Raw genomic sequence first — 21,590 nt, forward strand, 5'->3', positions numbered from 1 at the left:
TGCACGATCGGCAATAAGTCGGATAACATGCACAGACGTTCACTGGCCCGTCAAGCCCCACCGATGTCACATCTAGGGGAAATTTCGAAAGTGGATCGGTGCAATTGGACTCTGGCAAGGGGTTAGTCCGGCCCACCGTATTCTGACTGGTGGGTGAGTCTACCGATGCCTCAAATATGGAGTTACAATAGATGCAGCAGCTCGGCTGTGGTACTGAGCTCTAAAAAAAGCCCCGCTGTTTCTCCTACCCTTCTCATAATGTTCTCTACCCAGTCTAGAATCATTAACTTTCCAATTTTGTTATTCCACCAGTACAAATGTTTGGCAAAAGGTACGATAATATGCTGGGCTTTGCAGACCGTTGAGCGCGTATGCTAATTGGGCTTTGATGCAGACGGACTTCCCAGAAGCCCGACGAGGGGCTTATCAATAAGTTCCGGGCAACGTTTTCTGATATTGTCCGACCTACCAAATGCGATCTTCCTGGGTATGTCTGACGCCTTGTTCGCGACGTTAATTCTCAATATATCATCCCCAGGGGCCCGAACTGTGGGCATTAGCTAACCTGCCTTGCTTCTTATACAGCCCCGTGAACCACCCGAACCATGTTTCTACCCGAGGCACTCCTGGTCTTCGCTTCACGCCCTTACTGAACGACCAGTCCGGTCTCCGATTTACGCCATTTCTTGATGACCACTCAATTCTCACGCCAAATCCAAACCGTCCTTACCAGAATCATAATCCTGGCGGCTTGAATTCAGTCTTCCATGGCCCGGCCGGAGACTTGCACACACCACTCGTGGAGTCAAACTTCATGACACCGAAAACGCTTCTTGAACAATTCGCAGTCACTCCTCTACATAGAAATAACATCGACCCATTCCATGATACTTCAATCGCGCAATGCTTCGCACAAGAACCCCAAACTATAGCTCCTGGCACTTACAATGCTGCTTACCCGCCTAGCGCATTTGTTCACTCCGATTTAGCTGACGGGGCTGCTGATGGAACGAGCGAAACAACCTTTCCAGGCGACGTCGACAATCGAGGGAATGGAACCTCCCAGCTTGGTACGCCCCAAGACAGCCATTCACCGGAAATGAGACACCCAAGCCACGATGATCACCAGTGAGATTTATCCCTATTTTCTAGCGAGGGGGAGTAGAGCCTAACGGTTTTCTAGGTTCAGGTATCGGGTGACACTGAACACGCCGACGGCCATGATACATGATCCAAAACGTCCACCTGTGACATATCTCAATAAAGCTCAAATATACACTCTATCAATTGTCGATTCAGAGCAACCAGCGATCAACCAAATTGTCAGATATCGAACCTGGATCCGCGTAACCTTCGAAGATGATGAACAGGCTTCAAACCCTGCCGCTTCTTGGGCCCTGTGGAAGGAGACTCGGGGCCATGAGGCATATCAGAAAGATGGCAATTTATATGCGATTGAGTTCGTCGGTTTGTTCCAAGAAAATCAGGGCCAAACCTGTGATCACATCCAGCTAGAAAGGATCTCGCTGGATGGATTTTGTGTCACATGGTACTCAGACCCAACCACGGGGAGACGAGGCTGCTCAATGGGGGTCCGCTTCCACTTCCTTTCAACGGACTTCAGCCACACAAAAGGAGTGAAAGGGGTTCCTATCAAGTTGTGCGCCAAAACCGAGACTGTCATTCCAGGCCCTGCCGAGATAAGCTTTTGCAAAGTGAAACTGTTCCGTGAACACGGGGCTGAACGAAAAATGTTCAATGACGTTTCTCAGCTGAAGCGGGCAATTGAAAGACGGAGGCAAGAGTTTGTCAAAGCCGAAAGCGGCGGCGAACATCTCGGAAAGCGAAAACGAGGAAGCCGCTCTGTCATTTATAAGAGCGACAAAGAACTCGAAGACGAGAGGAAGGACCAGCTGCAAAAAAGCTTGGAGGAGGAATTGGCCATGATGCAGAACAGATTTTATTCCAATCGACCTGTGACCAATTTCTGTCTTCTGGGCAGTATGAAGGATGATCCGGATCTGTTCCCAATCAACATGGAAGCTGGCGAGACGCAAAGAATCGACCGATTGGACCAACCGACTTTGCAAACCTTGACGCCACAATCAACGTTAGGCAGTGTGTCAAGAAGTTTCTCATCCAACTCGGCAGATCACCGGTCACCCATGTCCCGCAAAGACCCAAATTCACCAATTCCGGCTTTGTCTACTAGAAAGGCTGAATTGACATTCAATTCAAAACCCAAACCACCAGGTAAGGTTAAGTCCCCAACCAGCTAAAAGATATAGTCTGACTTATACATAATTAGTTGCATGTTTCTATCTTCGCTTCCAGAAAAGCGGCGCACAGCAAGATGATTACTACACAGCGGTGTATCTGAGAGAGCGCACTGCGAATGAATTGATGGCGAAGATATCCCACAAACAACGCTTCAGTCAGGATCATATAGTACACCTGTTCCAAGTCAAAAATGGAATGAAAATCATCATCGATGATGATGTAGTCCAGCGGATTCCGGATGGTCAGGATATGATCGCTGAAGTTTCTGAGATTTCGAGCAATATGGCTACCGGTGGTGGCTCAACTATCGAGGTTAGGTTAGACTTCTAAATGCACTCGATACAAGCTCACAATTTGGTCGCCTTTTGACCTTTTCCTCTCTGTCACTTAGCGGATTGTCTTGATTATCCAACTCTAGTGATCATTTTGTGCGCAGTGAACGTGTTAAGGAAATAACCATTGGTCAATTACGATGATAAAATCTGTGAACCAATGAACAAATAAAGAAGCGCCAATATCAGCATTGTATATTGCGGCGTGAGGCGTATAAGCAGGGCTAATAGCAAGGGCATCGTCGTCAAAAGAGGGTCCGGTCCGTGTCCTGTCACGCGTTATCAGCACAACCATGGATGAAAGTCAACCAAGGTCTATTAAGTTTCAAGGATTGTCGATTTAAAGTTATCCGTTGAGGTGTAGTAGAATAGATATGACGTCACTGTAAACACTGACCACTGATCTGGCTGGGATACGGCCCAGACCAAAAGATAATCTATTGTCGAATAGTAGATCCTACAATTACATCTGACACCTAATTAGAGCATTTTAAACATCCGCATAATGATTATTATGTCCACATAGTATATCCCTCTGATAAGGCAGGGCGCCGAGTAAAGACCTAGATCGATCTACGATGTTCTCCTAAATTATTGATTCAAAATTCTACGCCGTATAGAAATCTTCGGATACATGCAGCCTTTCTGGCGGCAGGCTTCACTGCGGCTGCGTCTCTCGGCAACCAAGCGTGGATGGAGATATTAAAGGCGCCTGACAATCGCTTGCGATATGGGGACCAACACACAAATTCCGACAATATCTTTGGCTAGTATAATCACAATATTTATTCTCCTGGGCCTGCTCACCTGCATTCTCCTCCCCTGTCAGTCTATCTCCCTGCGGTTGTCTCCCCAACTCGGTGCGTTCACTACGACGAGAACAGGTGCTTCTGTGGCCGACAAAGTGCCCTTACAGATTGACCGAGCGCAAGGCAAAGTCAAGGCGCTTGATAAGTTCCCTTGTTGGATTGTTGATCGCTCGGAGACTGGTTAGGAAGTTAGAAAATTGGGCTTGGGTGGCTCGGCACAGCTGGGCATCGAAAGAGATAGACGGTTTGAGTGTTGTGAACGGGTCACGAAAATGACCGTAAGATTGCCCCTCGTTGCTGGTGCCAGTTTTATGTACGATGAGCTTTCGCTTGACAGACATTTCTATATGATTACCAACGGAACTTGAACGCATTCTAGCTATCTAATATCCCGAAAACACTTCCATTGCCCTTATCAACTCATCCCATAACGCATCCTTCTGAATGACGATCCTTCCTTCCCCTGTCATGACCTTATATTCATTCGGGGAGAAGGTTCCATATGAATACCCCTCTTTGCCATGAATGAAGGCACAGAGATCCCCTATCCACTTTGACATTAAATCTTGTTCCGCGGGAGTCGGGCCGTGCGTGATAGAGTAGCTAAGGCACATATGTTAGGAGACATAAAGAACACAGTCGGATAAACGATTGAGAACTTACTTCCAAATAGGGCGGTCCATAGCGTGAGTTACTCCAAAGGAACCCGGGGCGACCTTTTCCGTGATAAACGAAAGTCGGTAGGCGATCATGTAGCGCCAGATATTCGTCATATCAACACCATTGTCCACAAGCATTTTAACTAGATAACGTGATGGGGCCCTGACCTGACCATCAGCAATAATCTTGCCAAATAGCGCCGCCCAGTCTTCTTTGTTCTCCGACTTTGGAGGCTGATAATGTTGCAAGAGCCGTGTAGTTAAAGAATGAGGGTAGTAGTTGGCAATTTGTTGTTGTAGGGATGCCATATTTGGCTCTGGGCCATTTGTGACCGCGTACAGTGTATCTTCGTTGAGAACCTCGCCAATGAAGAGGCGCAGGTTTCGTCTTTTGAATTCTTTTGCAAAAGAGCCATCTCTGTAGTACTCGAATATCCCAGGTTGAATGAAAATACTGTCTGTGACTGGGCGGAAAGTGTGGTTGTCAAGCTCCATTATTCCAGCACAGAGATCTTTGGCACTTATTCCACGCATGAATTGGAGCTTTTCAATCGCGTTCAACGTGGAAGGCGCTCTGAAGTACCTGCAAACCTCTTCAAACTGAGCTTCGCATTCTTGGGGTGTTTTTGGTTGAGTGGGAATGGCATTTGAGTACATGACCAGGGATCGAAAGTGATCACTTGCAGCAGACCTGAAATCATACAAAGCCTGGGCAAGGACTGAATAGGCGCCTGCGCTACGCCCTGTCAAGTGAATACTGCTGGTATCTCCTCCAAAGGCATCAATATGCTTGTGGACCCAGTCGATTGCGAGGCGCTGATCCCAAAGTCCATAATTGCCTGTAGATTCCCCATTGGACTCTTCGAGGAGAGCATGACCAGCCAGGAAGCCAAAGATGTTGAGTCGGTACCCCACCGCAACAAAAACAACCTGAAGCTTGCCAGTGGATATGAGCTCCGTCGGATCCATGCTGACCTCTTGGCTAGGATCTCCAACCTGGAACCACCCACCGTGGAACCAGATCATGACGGGCCATTTTTGGTTTGGATTGGAGGGATCGGGAATGGGAGTCCATATATTGAGCCGAAGGCAGTCCTCATCATAAACATGCTCTGGGACATGTTGACTGACCACTTTCGAGTAATTTGGTTGAGGGCACACAGGGCCAAACACTGTGGCGTCGTACGGACTGACACCATCGGATGATGAGTAGCTATGGGTGTCCGGAAAAGGCTGGGGCTTTCGCCACCTTAGATCACCGATAGGTGGCTGCGCATAAGGGATGCCTGCAAATCTCCGTGACTTGTCATCAAACTGAAGACCATTGATTCGTCCTCGGTCGTGTAGGACGACTTGGCAGTCTGTGGTGGTGTAAGAGATGGAATTCCCCATGATAGCAGCTTCAGGTAGAGGGAAGAAGGGAAAGGGGATCTGAGAAGACGGCTCACTTCCATATGTGAAATCCATATCGCTCGTAGGTGACGGGTTAGGGTTAAGTCCGAGGAGGATAAAGTGGATATCATGTGTGATTGGCCAGATTAATCGACGAGATAAACCTGGAGTGACTCCGCACCTCCTTTCTTCTTTCGACAACAACGATAAACGATAAGTTCCATGATGGAGACTAGTCTGCTGCTAACACTGCCTGCTCATGGATGAAAATGCTAGAGCTCGTCGACGTCGAACTGAACGTGGACCACGATCCAAAAACGGTACGTACCCATCCCCCGCACGCGACTGCAGAGCGGATTGTGTCTGACTGTCTGGCCCAGGCTGTGGTACATGCCTTCTCAAAAAGGTGAAGTGTGATGAGCACCGTCCACGATGTCACCGCTGCGGCCGCCTCCAACTGGAGTGTGAATGGCCCACCCAGCCGCCCTCCCTATCTTCAAGGAGACGGGGACTCGGTCCTATCAAGAACCGAGAAGATGCTTGGGCTCCTCCAATAATTCTTCCAAAATCTGTCAGCCGAAATAGCTTGAATGATTTGCCTCAGGCCGGGGAGATAAGCGGTGACACAGTTGAACCGCCGGCCTCTCTAGGCACCGCCGAGGATCGTTATCGCGAAAGCGTGCACATCAATCCGGACGATTTGCCTTCACCTGATCCCACCGAGAGTGGTATAGCTCAATTAATGGGCTTTAATGAACCGATATCAATGGCTGTACATGATCAATATGCAGAATTTCCTATTTTGTTTCCTCTACAGTCATTCCCACCACACCATTTTCTAGCCGATGCGGGGCCTGTCCTACTTGCCAGTGGCATAGGAGTCAATCATGCGCCCTCACTTGGGAGTAGCGATACACAAGCCGTATTGTTCCATCGCACTGTGTTCGCGCCTCTCAAGTCAACCCGAAAAGCAGCTTCGTCGGCGCATTGTTTGTTCCTTGGCCTCGCACTACAGAATGCCATGACCCTTCACTTCCTCCTTGCTGTATCCCATAACGAACTGGCTATACACCTGGGATTTTACAAGCAGCCACCACAAGAGTCATGGAATCATCTACAACACGGCTCGCGGATCTTTCTACAAGCACTCAATCCCTTGGCTCAATTAGACCATGTAGGCACCATGCTGTCTTTCTTATACATGTATATGTTTTGGATGCGCCGCAACCCGTTCAATTTACAAAAGCTACGGGAGCTGAGCGCTTCGGTTCTCACCTATGTCAAGAGCTATAATCTGGATGAGTTGTGCGCAGGTTCAAGCTCCTTGGCACCTGATGCTCTGCTGCTATCCCGAATCCTCACCTACCTCTACGACAGAGACGGATTTTGTGGCTTTTTTGGCTGTGGAGGTTCTTTTGCTAGCTATGTCAGTGAAAATCTCGAGAAGCGGCACAGGATCTGGCAATTATCGAGGTCCATATTCACATGGTCTGATGAGCAAACCATAGCCCTGCGCATGCCTGGCATCCAAGGCCCCCCGAAGTCCTACATTCTAAAGGTCTATTTCGAGTTAATTGCTATACATCATGACATCAACTGCTACAGTCAGGCCCCTGAGGTCCAGGCACTTGAGGCAAAGAGAAAGATCAAACGAAGTCTCGCCCAGATTCAAGAAGTAAGTCTCAATCTGTTACGCGCATTGCTCACCTCTAATGAATCACAGCAACATAAATTTCTTCGGTATCTTATTACCAGTTGTAGAAGAGAAAGGTCTTCGCCCCCTCTTATGGCCCTGGTGACCGTCACATTCTTCCATGCCATCCAAATATACTTCTATCGCAGTCGTGACGCACATTTTGGCCAGCTTCCTGTCACAAATGAGTTCCAGTACATCTTATGCGAACTTATTGCTGCCGCATACTACACTGTTGCGACAGGGCCAGTACAGCTCCTTGAGCGGTTCCAATGGTCTCTTCTAATAGCCGGAATTGAGACTTACGATCCAATCCATCTTAAATGGATTCTGGAGACGATTTCGGATCCTGTTCTGAGTAACTTACTTTCTTTGGTGAAAGAGAACCAAAAATTTCACAGCGTCTCAATGGAGGAATTGAGATACATCATCGACGCAGTGTCTCATGAGGATCTTGGAAGCAAGCTCGAAATTCCTGTTATTTAGCGATAAAATATTTATTAATGCCACCTAGACACTCGGTGTATATCTCTTCGTGTTTAAACTTGCAGTCTGAGAAATCAGGTCAAGATTCACTTCGCCGCAGTCATATACAACACATTGTTCTCAACCGAGAAGCCATATACCCATCTAGCACCCAAGAGAGCTAAGTTATCAAATACCTATCATGTGAGCTAATCGTGTCTAGACTCGAACCACTTTTGCCACTACTGAAGTCGATACTTACTACTTACGGTCTACTCTCATTTTCTGTTTCCTTGGCACTCGATTAATCTGACCAATCACTCCCAGTTGTCTATCAAGGACAGACCCCAAGAAAACAAATGCGGAGTACAGATTTAACAGCCGATCTGTTCATTCAGAGCGGTTGGTTGTGGTTGCTTTCCCCGTTATCTGGCTCCTGTGGACCTCGTTCCCCGGGTTCTTATAAGATTTACATGCCACCCCTTGCTCACTAAACATAACATTATTTTACCCCGGTTCTCTATTTGTTACGTTTGCAGTGGCTTTGAGTCCCACTTCAACTTTCTATCATGGCAGCAAAGGAGCTCCACAGTGAAAGTACGGACACTAAAGCCGATATAACAAAGGAAAATGTATCCGCTGTAGAATCCGGCACTGCGGAAGCCCTTGATCCCGCAGAAGAGAAGAAGTTGATCAGGAAAATTGATCTACAGTAATCTTACCCCTCTTTCCTCAATATGGAACTCAATTTGACTTGACTTACAGCCTTATGCCGATCTTGATCACCGCTTACGGTCTTCAATACCTTGATAGTTTGTCAAATTCCTCTTGGGATATATTGGTACTACGGCTGATCAAAAACAGAGACCAGTCTCGCATACGCTGCAATCCTCGGAGTCCGAGAAGACCTTGTATGTGCCTCACAGTAACAAAACTTCATGAGTACGCGCTCACTGACTGCGAACAGAGCCTTGTTGGCCAACAATATAGTTGGACTTCCAGCATTTTTTACATTGGCTATCTCGTTGCGTCTTACCCAATATCACTCGGCTTCATCAAATTTCCACTGGGTAAATATCTCAGTGTGTTAATGTAAGCCTACATTATCGTTGTTGGAGATTTCTTTTAAGCTTACAAGTACAGTTTCCTCTGGGGTGTTGTTCTGACGCTCCACGCCGTGACCAATAACTATGCAAGTCTCATGGCACTCCGGACCCTTCTGGGTATTTTCGAGAGTGCTATTAGCCCCGGATTCTCTCTTATTACGGGAATGTGGTACACCCCTAGAGAGCATGTCTCGCGGCACTCCATCTGGTTTGCAGGAAATGCGATAGCCAGTATTATTGGCTCTCTAATTGCCTACGGCCTTCTGAATTATGAAGGGAGTATATCCCAATGGAAGGTTCGATATTCTAGACACCCTCATGAAGCTCTGTATCTAACTACCCCAGCTTCTGTTCCTTCTTTTCGGCCTTATTACGGTCGCGTGGTCTATCGTAACGTTCTTTTATTTACCTGACTCTCCACAAACTGCTAGGTTTCTCTCGCCCTCCGAACGTGAGTTCGCTGCACTACGTCCGTACAAGTTCCAAAGGACTATCCAGACCAAGACATGGGATCGCGGCCAGTTTATAGAGAGCCTGAAGGATATCAAGTCATGGTGGTTCTTCTTTTTCTCATTTGTCATATGTGTGCCAAACGGAGGCACAACGAGCGTAAGGACCATTCCCTGCACACGAAGAGTACATGGTTAACAGAATCCTTAGTTCAGTACCCTAATCATCAACGGCTTCGGCTACGATAAATTCCAGACAATCCTTATGGGACTGCCAGCCTCAGGTTTCCAGCTCGTCACGGTCATTCTGTCAGCCGTTCTTACTTCAGCAATTCGAAAGTCCCGCCTTATCATGCTCATTTGTATCTTTCTGGTGGCAATGACTGGGATACTCATGGTAAAGCTTCTACCTCCAGACCAGAAGATATCCCGACTCGCTGGTTTCTGGCTTGTCACCGCAGTCGCTCCCGCATTCCCATTGATGTTGTCTCTGGCCGCCAGTAACATTGCAGGCTTCACGAAGAAATCGACCGTCATGGCCTTTATATTCCTAGGCTATTGTGCAGGAAATCTAAGCGGACCGCAATTCTTCATTTCGGCGGAGGCACCAAACTATCACGTACGTGCATTCCCGTTCTTTAGTGAAAGTAAGCTCGGATCGATGGCTGACATCTTGCTCTCAGACCGCTTATACTACAATCTTGGTTTGCTATGCAATTACCATCGGTTTACTAGTCGGCTTCAGATTCTATCTTATGTGGGAGAACTCTCGCCGGGATAAGGAGCAGGGCGTCAAGATTGACCCCGAGGAAGTTCGTCAGATCAGCCTAAGTCCGGATGAGGAGGTACTTCAAGTGGATGAGACGGATATTCAGAACAGAAGCTTCAGATACATTCTATAAGCAATTTCCCGAGAACTACCTGGAACCGTTCAATGTTGATGGATTTTGTGATCGGCTTGGGATCAAACCGATCACAGGTAGCCTGGTGTTAAACCAGTCTCTCTCAATATACATATATACTTCTTAATCTGTTGCGCCGGGCTCTTTTCGCGAGTAGCAAAAATTTTGGACTGAGTATCGTCCGGGGTATTTGAGACAGCAGTTTGAGCAAATACTTATCCCTTGCCTAGTGGATGAGTTGTCCGAAGCAAGTCTAATATCTGAGCAGGACTTCAAAAACTGTTAGTCACAATCAGCGCCAAAACAAACATATCATTTATTGGGATTATTGCAAGAAGCACTCCTTAAAGATGTTGTCTAAACACCAAACTGTGACGAAACTTCGTCAGTGTTGCCTCCCAGGTCTATATAGGTAACTTTAGGCTTGGTCATCTCAACAGACTAGTAGACCCAAGGCAACTGCTCATGACGAATGCAATGGCCTGAACCAAGCTAAAACATGACCAATTAGGCAATTGATGCCCAAGCACCGACTGAAGCACCACCGAAAGGCCCCACTTTAAACCCTCGGCCTTCGGCATCTCTCGCTTGCGAGCGGCTTAAAACCGATGAACTATAAAAGAGACCATTATAAGATGATCAACGACCTTACTCATCTATTCAACATACTTTCCCCTAGATATTAAACTTGGACCGATTTGTTTATCGTACAGACGGATTACAATGCCGGTCACCGAGATCGCCCTTCTCCGCCTGAACACCGAAGACCTCTCCACTTCCACCAAAACAGGTCTCTTAGGAGCGCAGCAGGCACAGGCTGAGTATTCAAACCACCAAGTATACTTCTTGCGTCAAATTGAAGATCCAGCTTGTGTCTACTTGCTAGGCGGGTGGGAGTCATTTGAAAAACATATGAACCAGTGGATTCCTTCTGAGACCAACCAGACATTGCTTCAGCAATTGGCGGGGAGCCTAGAAGTGAAGTGGATGTTTCATTTGGATGTTGATGTGAGTAAACCCATTTTATGCCTCAGCGGGATACCCCAGCGCGGCTCTATGCTTGACACATATCTATACTAAAAGTATACGCTGACATTCTAAGCCATCGACATCTCGGATCCCACTTGAGGCTCCAGTCCTAGCTATAAGCAGATATTTCGTCGAGTCGGAGAAAAAAGCCGAATTTGACACTGTCTTTAAGACTGGGGTCCCTCACTTAGGTACCTATACGGCACCATTTATCTATTGCGGTGGATGGCGTGTTGATAAGGAAGGAGACGATGAGGAATATGTGCTTTTCAGCGGGTGGAACGAAGTCAAGGATCACTTTGCATTTGCAGAGTCTGAGGGGTTTAAGGAATTTGGAAAGATCAAGGGGCTGATTAAAGGGGCAGAGATCAAGCATGTGCGTGTTGAGAAGTGGGCGTAAATTGGGGTTCAAGAATTTATGTTATGGTAAGGGAAATTTGAGTCTGTTGAATCATCAAACGATCTGATGTGATATTCATGCGACCGTGGATGGCCAGCAGCTAGCATGCAGCTTGGCTGATCAGACCATCCAAATCTGGGATCTAGACAAAGAAGGTCCAAATGCACTGCGACTTACCTTGAAGGTAGACAAAACAAATCGGTCGCTGTGCTTCTCTTAACGACAGCACCCATCTCATAACATAGAATGGTGTTTTCAATATCCCGGAGAAGGACGGGAAGGTCTCTCCAAGTCTAGGTCAACGGCATCATCGTCTTGAAGTGGTCGGTGGGTGGGTAATCAGTGCCGGCCAGAAGCTGCTATGGCTGCCGGCCGTTGGAAAGCACATGAACGTATCCTCTGGGTCGCAACTTCATCTGGGCGTATTTTCTCCCTTGGGTTGGATCTCAATAAGTCAAAAGCAAGGCTAAATCACTGATCATGCATGCCAGTCTGTCTAATTTGTTCTACTCCCTATGTTCGACTGCTATCTTTTCAAAGTGACAAAGAAAACTATATATAGACGCTCCTGTCGGACAAGAAGATCCTGAAGAATAAGTGCTCGCTGAAGCAGAGTCATTTGTTTGTCTCATATATTATAGTGCAGCAAGCCACTGTTGTGACAAATTCACTTTCGGGCGTCTCGGCTTCATTTGATTTTGGAGGGGTTTAATTTCAAGAAAATAATGGAATTGAGAAATTATAGAAACCCGTATACATGAAATAGTCAGAGTAATGTGATTTAGGTGTTGCCTTACTAGTAAACACCAACCCTGCAAATTTAGGCTTAGCGTGGTCACGTCAATTTGAAGCTTATCTCACCGTTTGCTTCGGGCAGGACTAACCATCTCTGGAAAATATGGATGAAAAGCAGCAGACCTCGACATCTCAGACTCGAACATGGCCCCGGAGAATCATCTTCTGGATGGCAGCAGCCATTGTGCTGGGCGGCTTGCATTTCGGTGGATTCTTTCCGAAGCGCTGGGTCTTTCCGGACAATCCTCAAGCCCAAGTCTCGCCCTATGGACCATTTCCACAAGAGAAGGACCCATTCCAGTTTCTTCCCTGCACTAACACCAGTCGTCCGCCACCGCTTGACGATCCTACTCCGCGGCAATCATGGGCCGCTCTCTTCGACCCCAATCCCAGCCACTGGGGCTGGGGTAGCACAGGCGGCATCTACCTGTGCGGATACTTGGATCTCCCACTCGACTATCACAACTCTTCAGACCCTCGTATCGTCCGCATTGCAGTTACCAAGTTCCAAGTCGCTGGCTTGGCTCATATCAATGATCCCAACATTTCACCCAACAGCCATAGGAGTAAGCGCACTATCATCATAAATCCAGGAGGCCCAGGAGGAAGCGGAACAGCCTTTCTCTGGCAGACGGCGGAGGAAATGACCAACCGCTTCAGTGACGGGCAACTAGACGTGCTAGGATGGGACCCCCGTGGTGTGAATTTCTCCCTCCCCGCCGCAGCATGTTTCCCTCAAGATGCCTTCCGGGACCGATGGTCACTCCTAGCACTCCGATATCGTGAGGAAGCCCCAAAATCCCAACTAGAGACGGTGGATGCCATGAACAACGCCACTTTCTTTGCCTGCCAGCAACGGCTGGGCGATTTTGGTCGCTTCGTCAGCACGGCGTCGGTGGCGCGCGACCTAGAGGAGATCCGAAAAGCACTTGGTGAAGACGAAGTCACAGGATACTTGGTCAGCTATGGTACAGGGATTGGTCAAACATATGTCAACATGTTTCCCACCCGAGCGGGCCGTTTGATCCTCGACGGCACAGAATACGTCAGGGACCATCGCCTCCTAGGCGGTTTCGGCTGGACAGCTCTCGACAATACGACAGATGCTTGGCGCGATGGGTTCCTGGGGGAGTGTATCAACGCCGGTCCGAAGTGGTGTGCATTAGCCTATCCTGCTCCAAACCAGGATGGCCCCGTCATACTCACACAACTGGAAGCGCGCATGAACCAACTACTTGAGTCCCTCAAAGCTCGCCCTCAATCTGCGTATACGGAGTCAGGCGGACCGTCCCTGGTCACTTACTCAGCACTCGTGGAGAGGATTCTCTACCCGGCTATGTATAGGCCGATGGACTGGCCGCGTACGGCACAAATGCTCTCCGAGCTCGAAGCAGGGAATGCAACTCTAGCAGCCGAATCCCTAGCCCTCTCATGGAGCGACCATTCTGAAAAGCCATCATATCCCCAGCTCCCATCTTCCAGTGAGCTCGATCTTCTCGTGATCTGTTCCGATGCATATGATGCGCCCCTCCCCGACGGACTTGACTGGTGGGATCAGCTGTGGGATACCATGTCCAACCGGAGCTGGATTGCTGGCAACTCTCGGTTCTTTTCAGTTCTGCCTTGTCGACATTACAGTACCTATTGGGGTCGTCCTTCGGAAGTGTATCGAGGCGATCTCAACCACACTCTCAAGACTCCCGCCTTGCTTATTGCCTCGCCGTATGACCCTGCAACTCCCTTGCGCAATGGAAGAAGGCTCCTTGCGGAAATGGACCAAAATGCCCGGTTGATTGTTAATCATGCTTATGGGCATAGCTCTATGCGTGACAGGTCAGACTGCACGGATGGAATTGCTAAAGCTTACATTCTAAATGGCACTCTTCCTGATGAACAGGAAGTCCAGTGCTATGCGAATAACAAGCCTTATGTTAGTAGTCCTGTCAGGGACGAATGAGGACGTCTCCTATATCATGACGAGTGTAACGTACCCAACGGGACTTCAGCCCACTTTCTAGCTACTGGGAGAAAGATGTATCTGATCAACTCCTAAGAGATGGATGCACGCTTCCTGGAAAGGCTGAATAGATCACTCTAGTTTCGCCTAGATTGATATAGTAGGTAGATTCATTGCAGAAAAGTCGATATCATGTCTTTGAATTTAGGCGCAGTTTTTTGATGGAATCGGTAATCAGATCATAGAGCATAATTACCACGGTAATCCGAATATTTTCACACCGCACACATCTCGAATACAGCCGGAGAGAAAATTCTTGGCTGACCTCGAGTTTAAGAATAGAGATGCTGATACTATAATTGTATTTTTTGGGGAGCCAAGTTGGGCCTGAGCGGATGGGCTGACAACCTGGGCGTGAGACGAGATAGCTCTAAAGTTCTGGCCAGCAGGACCCAGTAATACTGGCACGCTCGGTGAAATCCTCTGGGAATGGACTATACAAGGGCCCAGAAATGGCTTGTGGACTATCATAGGCACTTGTCGCAATTTGATCAGACATGATAGTGAGGAGGTTAAAGGTACAACCGTAAAGATCCCGCACTTGACAGATGGCTTCCCCAGATAAATCCCGCTCTGCCAAGGAAAACCCCCACTTTGTTTTCTGGTAGGAAAAGAGTTCATTCCCCAGGGAATCAGAAATAAACAGATATTTCTACTGGAAAGGGCCTTTGTAAGGTCCTCGGATATCGTCGGAGGACCTAATTACGGGGTAATTTGTTCTAGATTACGGTTTAATCATGGTCGGGTTCAATGAAGTTAAACCTTGGACCGTATCTTTTAGGCGTAGATTAGCGACATTCCCTTGTCCGAAGAACGAATCAAAACCTTGTAACCTTCGAGTAAGGTTTAGGGGCATAACGTGGTAGATCCCCACATAACTCGCCTTCAGAATCCCGCACTTATTCCAGGAGAACCCATATATCTTCTCTAGATAAATCCCACACACTCTCCCTTTCGCAAATAAAAAAAGAAAAAGAAAAAGAAAAAACAAACAAGCAAACAAGCAAACAAGCAAACGCCGGGATGGAATAAAGACGGAGCGAATTTTGAGATTGAACTTTCCGCGCCGCCAGGTCGTAGTGACCTGCCGTCTAAGTCCGCTCAAGTGCGGCCCACCCCCATCGAAGCCAATGTCAGTATCGTTCGGCATGCCAAGATCGTGGGGGCAAACCGAACGATAACCGGACGAATTAACAAGCCGCTTCAGGTCTGTGCACGTAACTAAAAATCCCGAGGATTGTTAGTAGTTGTGGGCCCTTATTCGAACATGAACTCTATATAGAACCAACCTTTCGCCATTCTGGATCATTCCCCGCATTCAAAACCTGGGGATATGTCAGCAGTTGTGGTCCACCTGGGCATTATTCGAACATGGGCCCTATAAAGGACCGAGACCATCCCCCGTTCAAGATCATCCCACTCAATTTCCTTTCAACTTCTTGGTAAATCTTTTCCCTCTGGCTTGGCGCCACATGTTCAATTGTTTCCATTGATTAACAGTCTCTCCACAGGTGCCATCAACAGCTAGTCAAGTCATGATGGACGTCGAGAAACCCTCAACCCCCGTCGAGATGGAGAAGGTCAAGATGTCGGACATCGAGTATGAGCGTGCGGAGCTGCTGGCCAACCTGTCGGATCCGGACGCGGGTAAGAATGACGAGGAGCGTCGCCAAATCGTGAGTTGGACTTTTTTTTTTTTTTTTTTTTTCACTGGACGCAGTACAATGGAACATTGGACTAACGTGAGTGTCGCACACAGGACAAGAAGCTCATGTGGAAGGTTGACATGGCCCTTATTCCTTGGCTATCCTTTTTGTACCTGCTGTCCTTCCTCGATCGAACTAACATTGGCAATGCTCGTCTGGCTGGCCTCGAGAACGACCTCGGCATGATCAAAGGAGATTACAATAATAACTTGACAATTTTCTTTGTCGCTTACGCCGTCATGGAACCCGCCACCAATGCCCTGCTCAAGATGATCACCCCTCGTCTGTTCTTCACCGTGATCATAGTTGCGTGGGGCGTTATCATGACTCTTATGGGTCTGGTCACCAACAATTCCGGACTCCTTGCTGCCCGTTTCTTCCTCGGTGTGGCTGAGGCTGGCTTGTTTCCTGGTGTAAACTACTATCTTTCCTGTTGGTACAAGAGCTCAGAGATCGGTATCCGCTCTTCCATCTTCTTTTCGGCTGCTGCACTCGCCGGCTCCTTTGGTGGCCTGCTCGCTGCCGCTATTGAAAAGATGGATGGACTCGGCGGCAAGGACGGTTGGGCCTGGATTTTCATCCTCGAAGGTCTCGCTACTGTCGTCGCGGGTTGCTTTTGTTGGTGGCTTGTCTTTGATTGGCCCGAGACAGCTCGTTTCCTCAGCGTAGATGATCGCATTCGCGTTCAGCGCCGTCTTATCATGGATCGCCAGGGCCGTACTGCTGAGGACTCGGACAAGAGGCATATGTACGCTGCTATGAAAGACTGGAAGACATATGGATACATGGTCATCTATATGGGCTGCCTCACCCCTCTGTACGCCTTCTCTCTTTTCCTCCCCACGATTATCGCCGGTATGGGCCACCAAGGAACCAAAGCTCAGCTACTATCTGTTCCTCCCTATGCTGTCGCCGCCGCTTTAACCGTCTGTGTTGGTTTCTACGCCGATCGCACACGCCAACGAGGCCTTTGCAATATTGCCACTGTTTTGCTTGCTATTGTTGGCTTCGCCATGTTGATTGCCAGTTCCGATCCAACTGTGCAATACGTCGCTGTCTTCCTCGGTGCAGCGGGCATTTACCCCACCATCCCGAACACCCTCTCGTGGCTGAACAACAACACCGAAGGTTCTTTGAAGCGTGCCTTTGTCTTGGGCGTCGTCGTCGGCTGGGGAAACCTGAATGGTGTCGTGTCTTCCAACATTTATTTGGCCCAGCAGAAGCCCCGCTACTACACTGGACACGGCGTTCTTCTTGGCTTTCTGACTGTGTTTTTGCTTGGCGGCTCGATCTGGATGCACTTTGGACTTCGCAAGATGAACAAAGATCGAAGAGCTGGTAAGCTGGATGAGAAGTGGAACGCTCTGACGGATGACCAGAAGTGGATTCAGGGTGACCTTCGTCCTGACTTTATGTATGTCTTATAAGAGTGACGACGCAGAACCGACAGCATTATTATAAGCGACCTAAAGGACATGGCTCCTCGGAGACAACCTAAGCATATATGATGACCAGAAATGTGATACTTAGACGAATCATGTATATAAAGTGAGATATATCGAACCAATTGAGGATATAAACATCATTATCATCATCAACTGCTATGTTTTTATCATCTTGTACCCCAAAACTCCTTTGAAATGTGAATCCTTTTCACGGCCTCCATAGACCCGTGAATCTATTACTGAGAAATCTCCTCCAACAAAAATACATTGATAAGTTCACCATCAGCATCTTCCAAAATTCTCTCGACATTATGTAGTCGAGCAAAGGAGGAGAGCGCTCGCCCGGACCTCCTGCATTGACACGGATATCATGTCTTTCAAGCAGTAGCTCGACCAGAACCTCCAAGCATGATGATACACAAGGTGCCTTCAGGTCTCAGAAGAACAGGATGCCCTTCCATCATAAATGAATATAAATTGGGACAGGAGAAGAAAGGAGTGGAAGAAATAGAAAAGAGCAAAGGGCTGGTCGTTCTAGATGGCACGTGATGATACCGTATGCCTTTGATTGGACCGTGCAGTTCTGGTTCTGGATGATATATAGTGTCTTTTCGCGTTCTACGCGATTAGTTCACTTCTCGTCCAAAACAAGCATCTCTCTAGACCAGTCATAGGCCCTATTAAGTCTACGGCCAAAGTGCCGGGCAGGGCAATTTCCCGCGCGGATGAGGTTCATGGGATTGAAATAATTCTTTCGACATCCAGCTTGGTTGGCTGGAATTGCCAAACAGAGCCTTAAGAGTTTCACGGCAGAAAAGCCGAAAGAAGCCATTGCATGCAGGTAGTCACCCGCTGAGTTGCAGATATCCCAAGTTGTTCCCCCAAGAGGTTCAGAGAGTTCGTGTCATCGTTGCGGGGGTGCACGCTGATTTGCATGAAACATTGCATCGTGGAAAGGAATGGGAAAAAATCGATGGGCTATCGCTAATCCTTTATACCGACGCAGAATGACACAAACATAGAGTACCCCAAAATCAATGGATTCTAAGGTTGTCCAGTTGACTGGCATGGTTGACAGGTGCGGACCCCAAGACTTTATTTAATGACAAGGACATGGGTTTACACCCTTTCATAAATAATTCTGTATGTCATGTTCCATTCACGGTCTCATTGAAACCATTAACACCAATTCTATTGCCATCTGCAGAGATAGCAGTGGCCTCTCCGCCCATGAAGTCTTCAGGGAAAGCGGTTTCATATGCGCCACGAATTTCGTCTGCTAAACTGTCAGCAAAGGGTCTTCAAGCAACAAGGATTCCATTATGATACCTCTCATTCCTTTCAATGCTTCAAACGCTTGTGAGTAGTTTGAAGCCGCAGTGATCGTACGTCGTAGACCATACCGCAGCTCACTTATGTGTTCTGCAAGGGAGGTTTCGGTGTCTTCTTCATCTGGCCCTGAACAAAACCCCACACCCACACGAGCTTTATAGAACAACATAAGCATAGCGTAGCTGCTTTGCATGAGGCAACAGGCAAACGATGGCATTGTTCGGGGAAGTATTCTGCGATTTAGCTGCTGTTGATATTGGTTTTGTAGAGGATGTGGAATAGGCAGACTCTCAAACATCTTCGAAATGACAATCGCAGCCTGGTAACAGACCTTCGTGGAGTGTTGACAACTATAGGGGAAGTTTAGCAAGAATGGTCCCTGCGTGGCTGAAGAATCTGCATTTGAGTTGCTAGGCTGGAAGGATGACTCGACGGACGAGGCATCTTGGAATGGTTTTAGGTTGCTGCATGGGCATGATGGATTTTCGGTCTCGGCCTGAGCTACCACGGCATTTCCATCTGTATGAGAGTTCGATTCATCTGTATAAGCGACTGCCAGATCGCAATGCTTCTTTATGAAAATTGGAATATCGGAGAAGGCACGGAATCGGTGGATTTTTATGCGGGCGCTATTAAGCGGATCAGATTTGAGCTCAAGACGGCTTATACCGGGTTTTCATACCTGCTCAATTTGATTCGCGACATCGCGCGGATGCTTTTGGCTGTGATGATCTCGCTGTAATCGCTTCTATCTGGCTCGCGTGCGAGGGTGGGAAGCTGGTCCACTTGCGCGAGTATGAATCTTGCCCAAGCATCGAGTCTTTGCATTTCCTGGAAGATGGGGTTAAGGTTTGTGCGGGACGAAAGTGCTTTGTCGAGCTCGGTGATGTATTGAGTGGCTGAGACCAGCAATTGCTGCGTTTGAATTAGGATCGACCAGCCCTAGAATTAGTTAGCAAGCCATGTCCAAGAAAGCCGAGATAGACCAAGAGGAGCAGACGGACCTCTTTATCTGACGAGAACCTTGGGTATGGAGTTTTGAATTCAGGGTCATTGATGGTAATCGTGAGCGGCTGTTTTGTTAGTTACATAAACTCGAGAGGTCGCTCTGTACTCACCGTGGAGCTGACAATTGAGCATTGGATAAAGCAGTAGTACTGTTATAGAGATCAGAAACCTCATGTAGTCAATTTGAATAATATCAGGTGTTCGAACCGTCATCCACCAGGCCCTTCGCCGGGCTTCCGAATCTCCATCTTCAACCATCCAACGATTGAGGGATTTGTCCATAGCAATCGACAAGGCTTGACCAGCGCGGGATTTCATCTTCAACAGATTTCCCCTCTGTGCATATTCGTAGACCGAAAGCACCAACAAAGCCAAAATGCTTTCCAGTTCTACCGGTGTGTGATCATGGAATCTTCCTCGGGGAATTGAAGGCTCTTGGGTTGGCAATGGTTGGCTAAGATCACATGATGACTCGAAATCCCAATCTGCCTCGGCTTTCGAGCTTGCAAGGGCAGCAAATGTATGTGCATATGCCCTCCGTTGCATCACAGACTTCTCAGAAAGTGGTTCCGGGTCCTCGGGGTGCGGGATCAAAGCCAGAATTGCTGATACGGCAAGGCTAAGAGGGGATTGAGGTACATAGAGCATCGCTGGGCTTTTGGGCGGGAAAGCAGCATGCGGAGCATGGTTGTCGATTGGCTCATCGGGCAAGGGTGGCGATACCCTAGGCGGTAGAATTGGGAAATAGTCATGAATGAAGTCGTAATAGGCGTTTAATCTGCCTTCCATGTCAGAGGGCAGAAACTGAGAGTGAAGAACATCTTACATTTCTAGCTCACCCCCATACGCTCTTACTAAGCATTTGGGGCCTTCGGGAAAGAGTGACGGTTCTGAGTCTGTCCGCGTAGGAAATTGATCGCTTTCGACGGTATCGGAACCTTGAGAGAGGGGGAGAGATCCATCGGATCTAGAGCCTGCAAGCCCGCCGCAGGTATAGATAACAAATCGAATTGATCGAACATAAATGGCCCTATGATGGTTAGAGATGTCTTTAGAGATACCCGGGGAGGAAAGGATATACTTTTGTCGACATTGGGGTCCAACAGCGAGTTTGGATGTTGCGCATCATCTTGTTGTATACGAGGTTCGGGAGAATGGCTTTGGTGCTTTTTCCTGCGGGGTCCTCCGCGTCTACTGGGCACATACGAGCATTCTTTGCCTTTGGATGCACACTGAGCTCAAAGAATTAGTTGTTAGTTGTCGGCACAGATAGATGCTAGTCGCACGGAAGGGGATCAGCATACAAGGCCACAGGGCTTCTGTCCGTCGCATCGAATCCTGGCTACGCGACTGCATTTTATCTCAGCTAGGTATCCATTTGGGAGACAGCGATAACAAAGACATACCAATTAAGGCAGGCTACCTTGACCGGTGGTTTTGAAAACTTCCTGCTACCCATAGCGTAGTGGGGTGCCGATAGTTGTGAGCGCAAGTCGTAGAGCTAACTCCAAAGTGGGTAAGGTAAATCATGCCACACAAGGTCGCACAAGGCGGGGAACGGGAAGGCGGTGTTCAAGCAAGGGGGTAAACTCAAAGCTTATAAGCCGCTTGGAATGATGACGTCGATTTGATGGGAAGTTAGACTTTCTACCCGTGAAATCGATCGTTGATCCATGGTAGGCTGGCTGATAAGACTTGCAGCAGCTAAAATATGATCGGCAGCCCACGAGTTAGTTTATGATTGGTTGTTCTCGAGTAACTATGCAACCGT

At 48.0% G+C, this 21,590-nt stretch overlaps 9 protein-coding genes across 9 annotated transcripts; 6 read left to right on the forward strand and 3 right to left on the reverse strand.

Moving 5' to 3' along the window:
• Positions 1-317: 317 nt before the first annotated feature.
• Positions 318-2,738, forward strand: N7446_005759 (uncharacterized protein; the record flags this gene model as incomplete). The annotated part of the gene is made up of 5 exons (XM_058514507.1): positions 318-331; positions 395-487; positions 586-1,128; positions 1,184-2,253; positions 2,309-2,738. 5 exons carry the CDS (start codon positions 318-320, stop codon positions 2,608-2,610), a joined length of 2,022 nt encoding a protein of 673 aa, XP_058371685.1. The 3' UTR covers positions 2,611-2,738.
• A 784-nt stretch (positions 2,739-3,522) lies between these two features.
• Positions 3,523-3,762, reverse strand: N7446_005760 (uncharacterized protein; the record flags this gene model as incomplete). The annotated part of the gene is made up of 1 exon (XM_058514508.1): positions 3,523-3,762. One exon carries the CDS (start codon positions 3,760-3,762, stop codon positions 3,523-3,525), a length of 240 nt encoding a protein of 79 aa, XP_058371686.1.
• A 42-nt stretch (positions 3,763-3,804) lies between these two features.
• Positions 3,805-5,472, reverse strand: N7446_005761 (uncharacterized protein; the record flags this gene model as incomplete). Its single annotated transcript, XM_058514509.1, has 2 exons — positions 3,805-4,024; positions 4,085-5,472. 2 exons carry the CDS (start codon positions 5,470-5,472, stop codon positions 3,805-3,807), a joined length of 1,608 nt encoding a protein of 535 aa, XP_058371687.1.
• Positions 5,473-5,731: 259 nt separating this feature from the next.
• Positions 5,732-7,651, forward strand: N7446_005762 (Zn(II)2Cys6 transcription factor domain-containing protein; the record flags this gene model as incomplete). Its single annotated transcript, XM_058514510.1, has 4 exons — positions 5,732-5,792; positions 5,853-6,200; positions 6,315-7,147; positions 7,196-7,651. The coding sequence occupies 4 exons, from the start codon at positions 5,732-5,734 to the stop codon at positions 7,649-7,651; spliced, it is 1,698 nt and encodes a 565-aa protein (XP_058371688.1).
• Positions 7,652-8,199: 548 nt separating this feature from the next.
• Positions 8,200-10,087, forward strand: N7446_005763 (uncharacterized protein; the record flags this gene model as incomplete). Its single annotated transcript, XM_058514511.1, has 8 exons — positions 8,200-8,342; positions 8,396-8,442; positions 8,495-8,541; positions 8,598-8,722; positions 8,774-9,032; positions 9,082-9,345; positions 9,397-9,804; positions 9,869-10,087. The coding sequence occupies 8 exons, from the start codon at positions 8,200-8,202 to the stop codon at positions 10,085-10,087; spliced, it is 1,512 nt and encodes a 503-aa protein (XP_058371689.1).
• Positions 10,088-10,810: 723 nt separating this feature from the next.
• Positions 10,811-11,516, forward strand: N7446_005764 (uncharacterized protein; the record flags this gene model as incomplete). Its single annotated transcript, XM_058514512.1, has 2 exons — positions 10,811-11,095; positions 11,190-11,516. The coding sequence occupies 2 exons, from the start codon at positions 10,811-10,813 to the stop codon at positions 11,514-11,516; spliced, it is 612 nt and encodes a 203-aa protein (XP_058371690.1).
• An 898-nt stretch (positions 11,517-12,414) lies between these two features.
• N7446_005765 (uncharacterized protein) lies at positions 12,415-14,268 on the forward strand (the record flags this gene model as incomplete). Its single annotated transcript, XM_058514513.1, has 1 exon — positions 12,415-14,268. One exon carries the CDS (start codon positions 12,415-12,417, stop codon positions 14,266-14,268), a length of 1,854 nt encoding a protein of 617 aa, XP_058371691.1.
• A 1,595-nt stretch (positions 14,269-15,863) lies between these two features.
• Positions 15,864-17,461, forward strand: N7446_005766 (uncharacterized protein; the record flags this gene model as incomplete). Its single annotated transcript, XM_058514514.1, has 2 exons — positions 15,864-16,004; positions 16,088-17,461. The coding sequence occupies 2 exons, from the start codon at positions 15,864-15,866 to the stop codon at positions 17,459-17,461; spliced, it is 1,515 nt and encodes a 504-aa protein (XP_058371692.1).
• Positions 17,462-18,627: 1,166 nt separating this feature from the next.
• On the reverse strand, positions 18,628-21,278 carry N7446_005767 (uncharacterized protein; the record flags this gene model as incomplete). The annotated part of the gene is made up of 11 exons (XM_058514515.1): positions 18,628-18,755; positions 18,809-19,440; positions 19,494-19,753; positions 19,816-19,884; positions 19,930-19,968; positions 20,027-20,597; positions 20,646-20,649; positions 20,706-20,849; positions 20,901-21,051; positions 21,124-21,169; positions 21,226-21,278. The coding sequence occupies 11 exons, from the start codon at positions 21,276-21,278 to the stop codon at positions 18,628-18,630; spliced, it is 2,097 nt and encodes a 698-aa protein (XP_058371693.1).
• Between the last annotated feature and the right edge of the window lie 312 nt (positions 21,279-21,590).

Source organism: Penicillium canescens, assembly GCF_028828765.1.
Source record: "Penicillium canescens strain IBT 15451 chromosome Unknown utg000004l_segment0_segment0, whole genome shotgun sequence".
Classification (NCBI taxonomy): domain Eukaryota; kingdom Fungi; phylum Ascomycota; class Eurotiomycetes; order Eurotiales; family Aspergillaceae; genus Penicillium; species Penicillium canescens.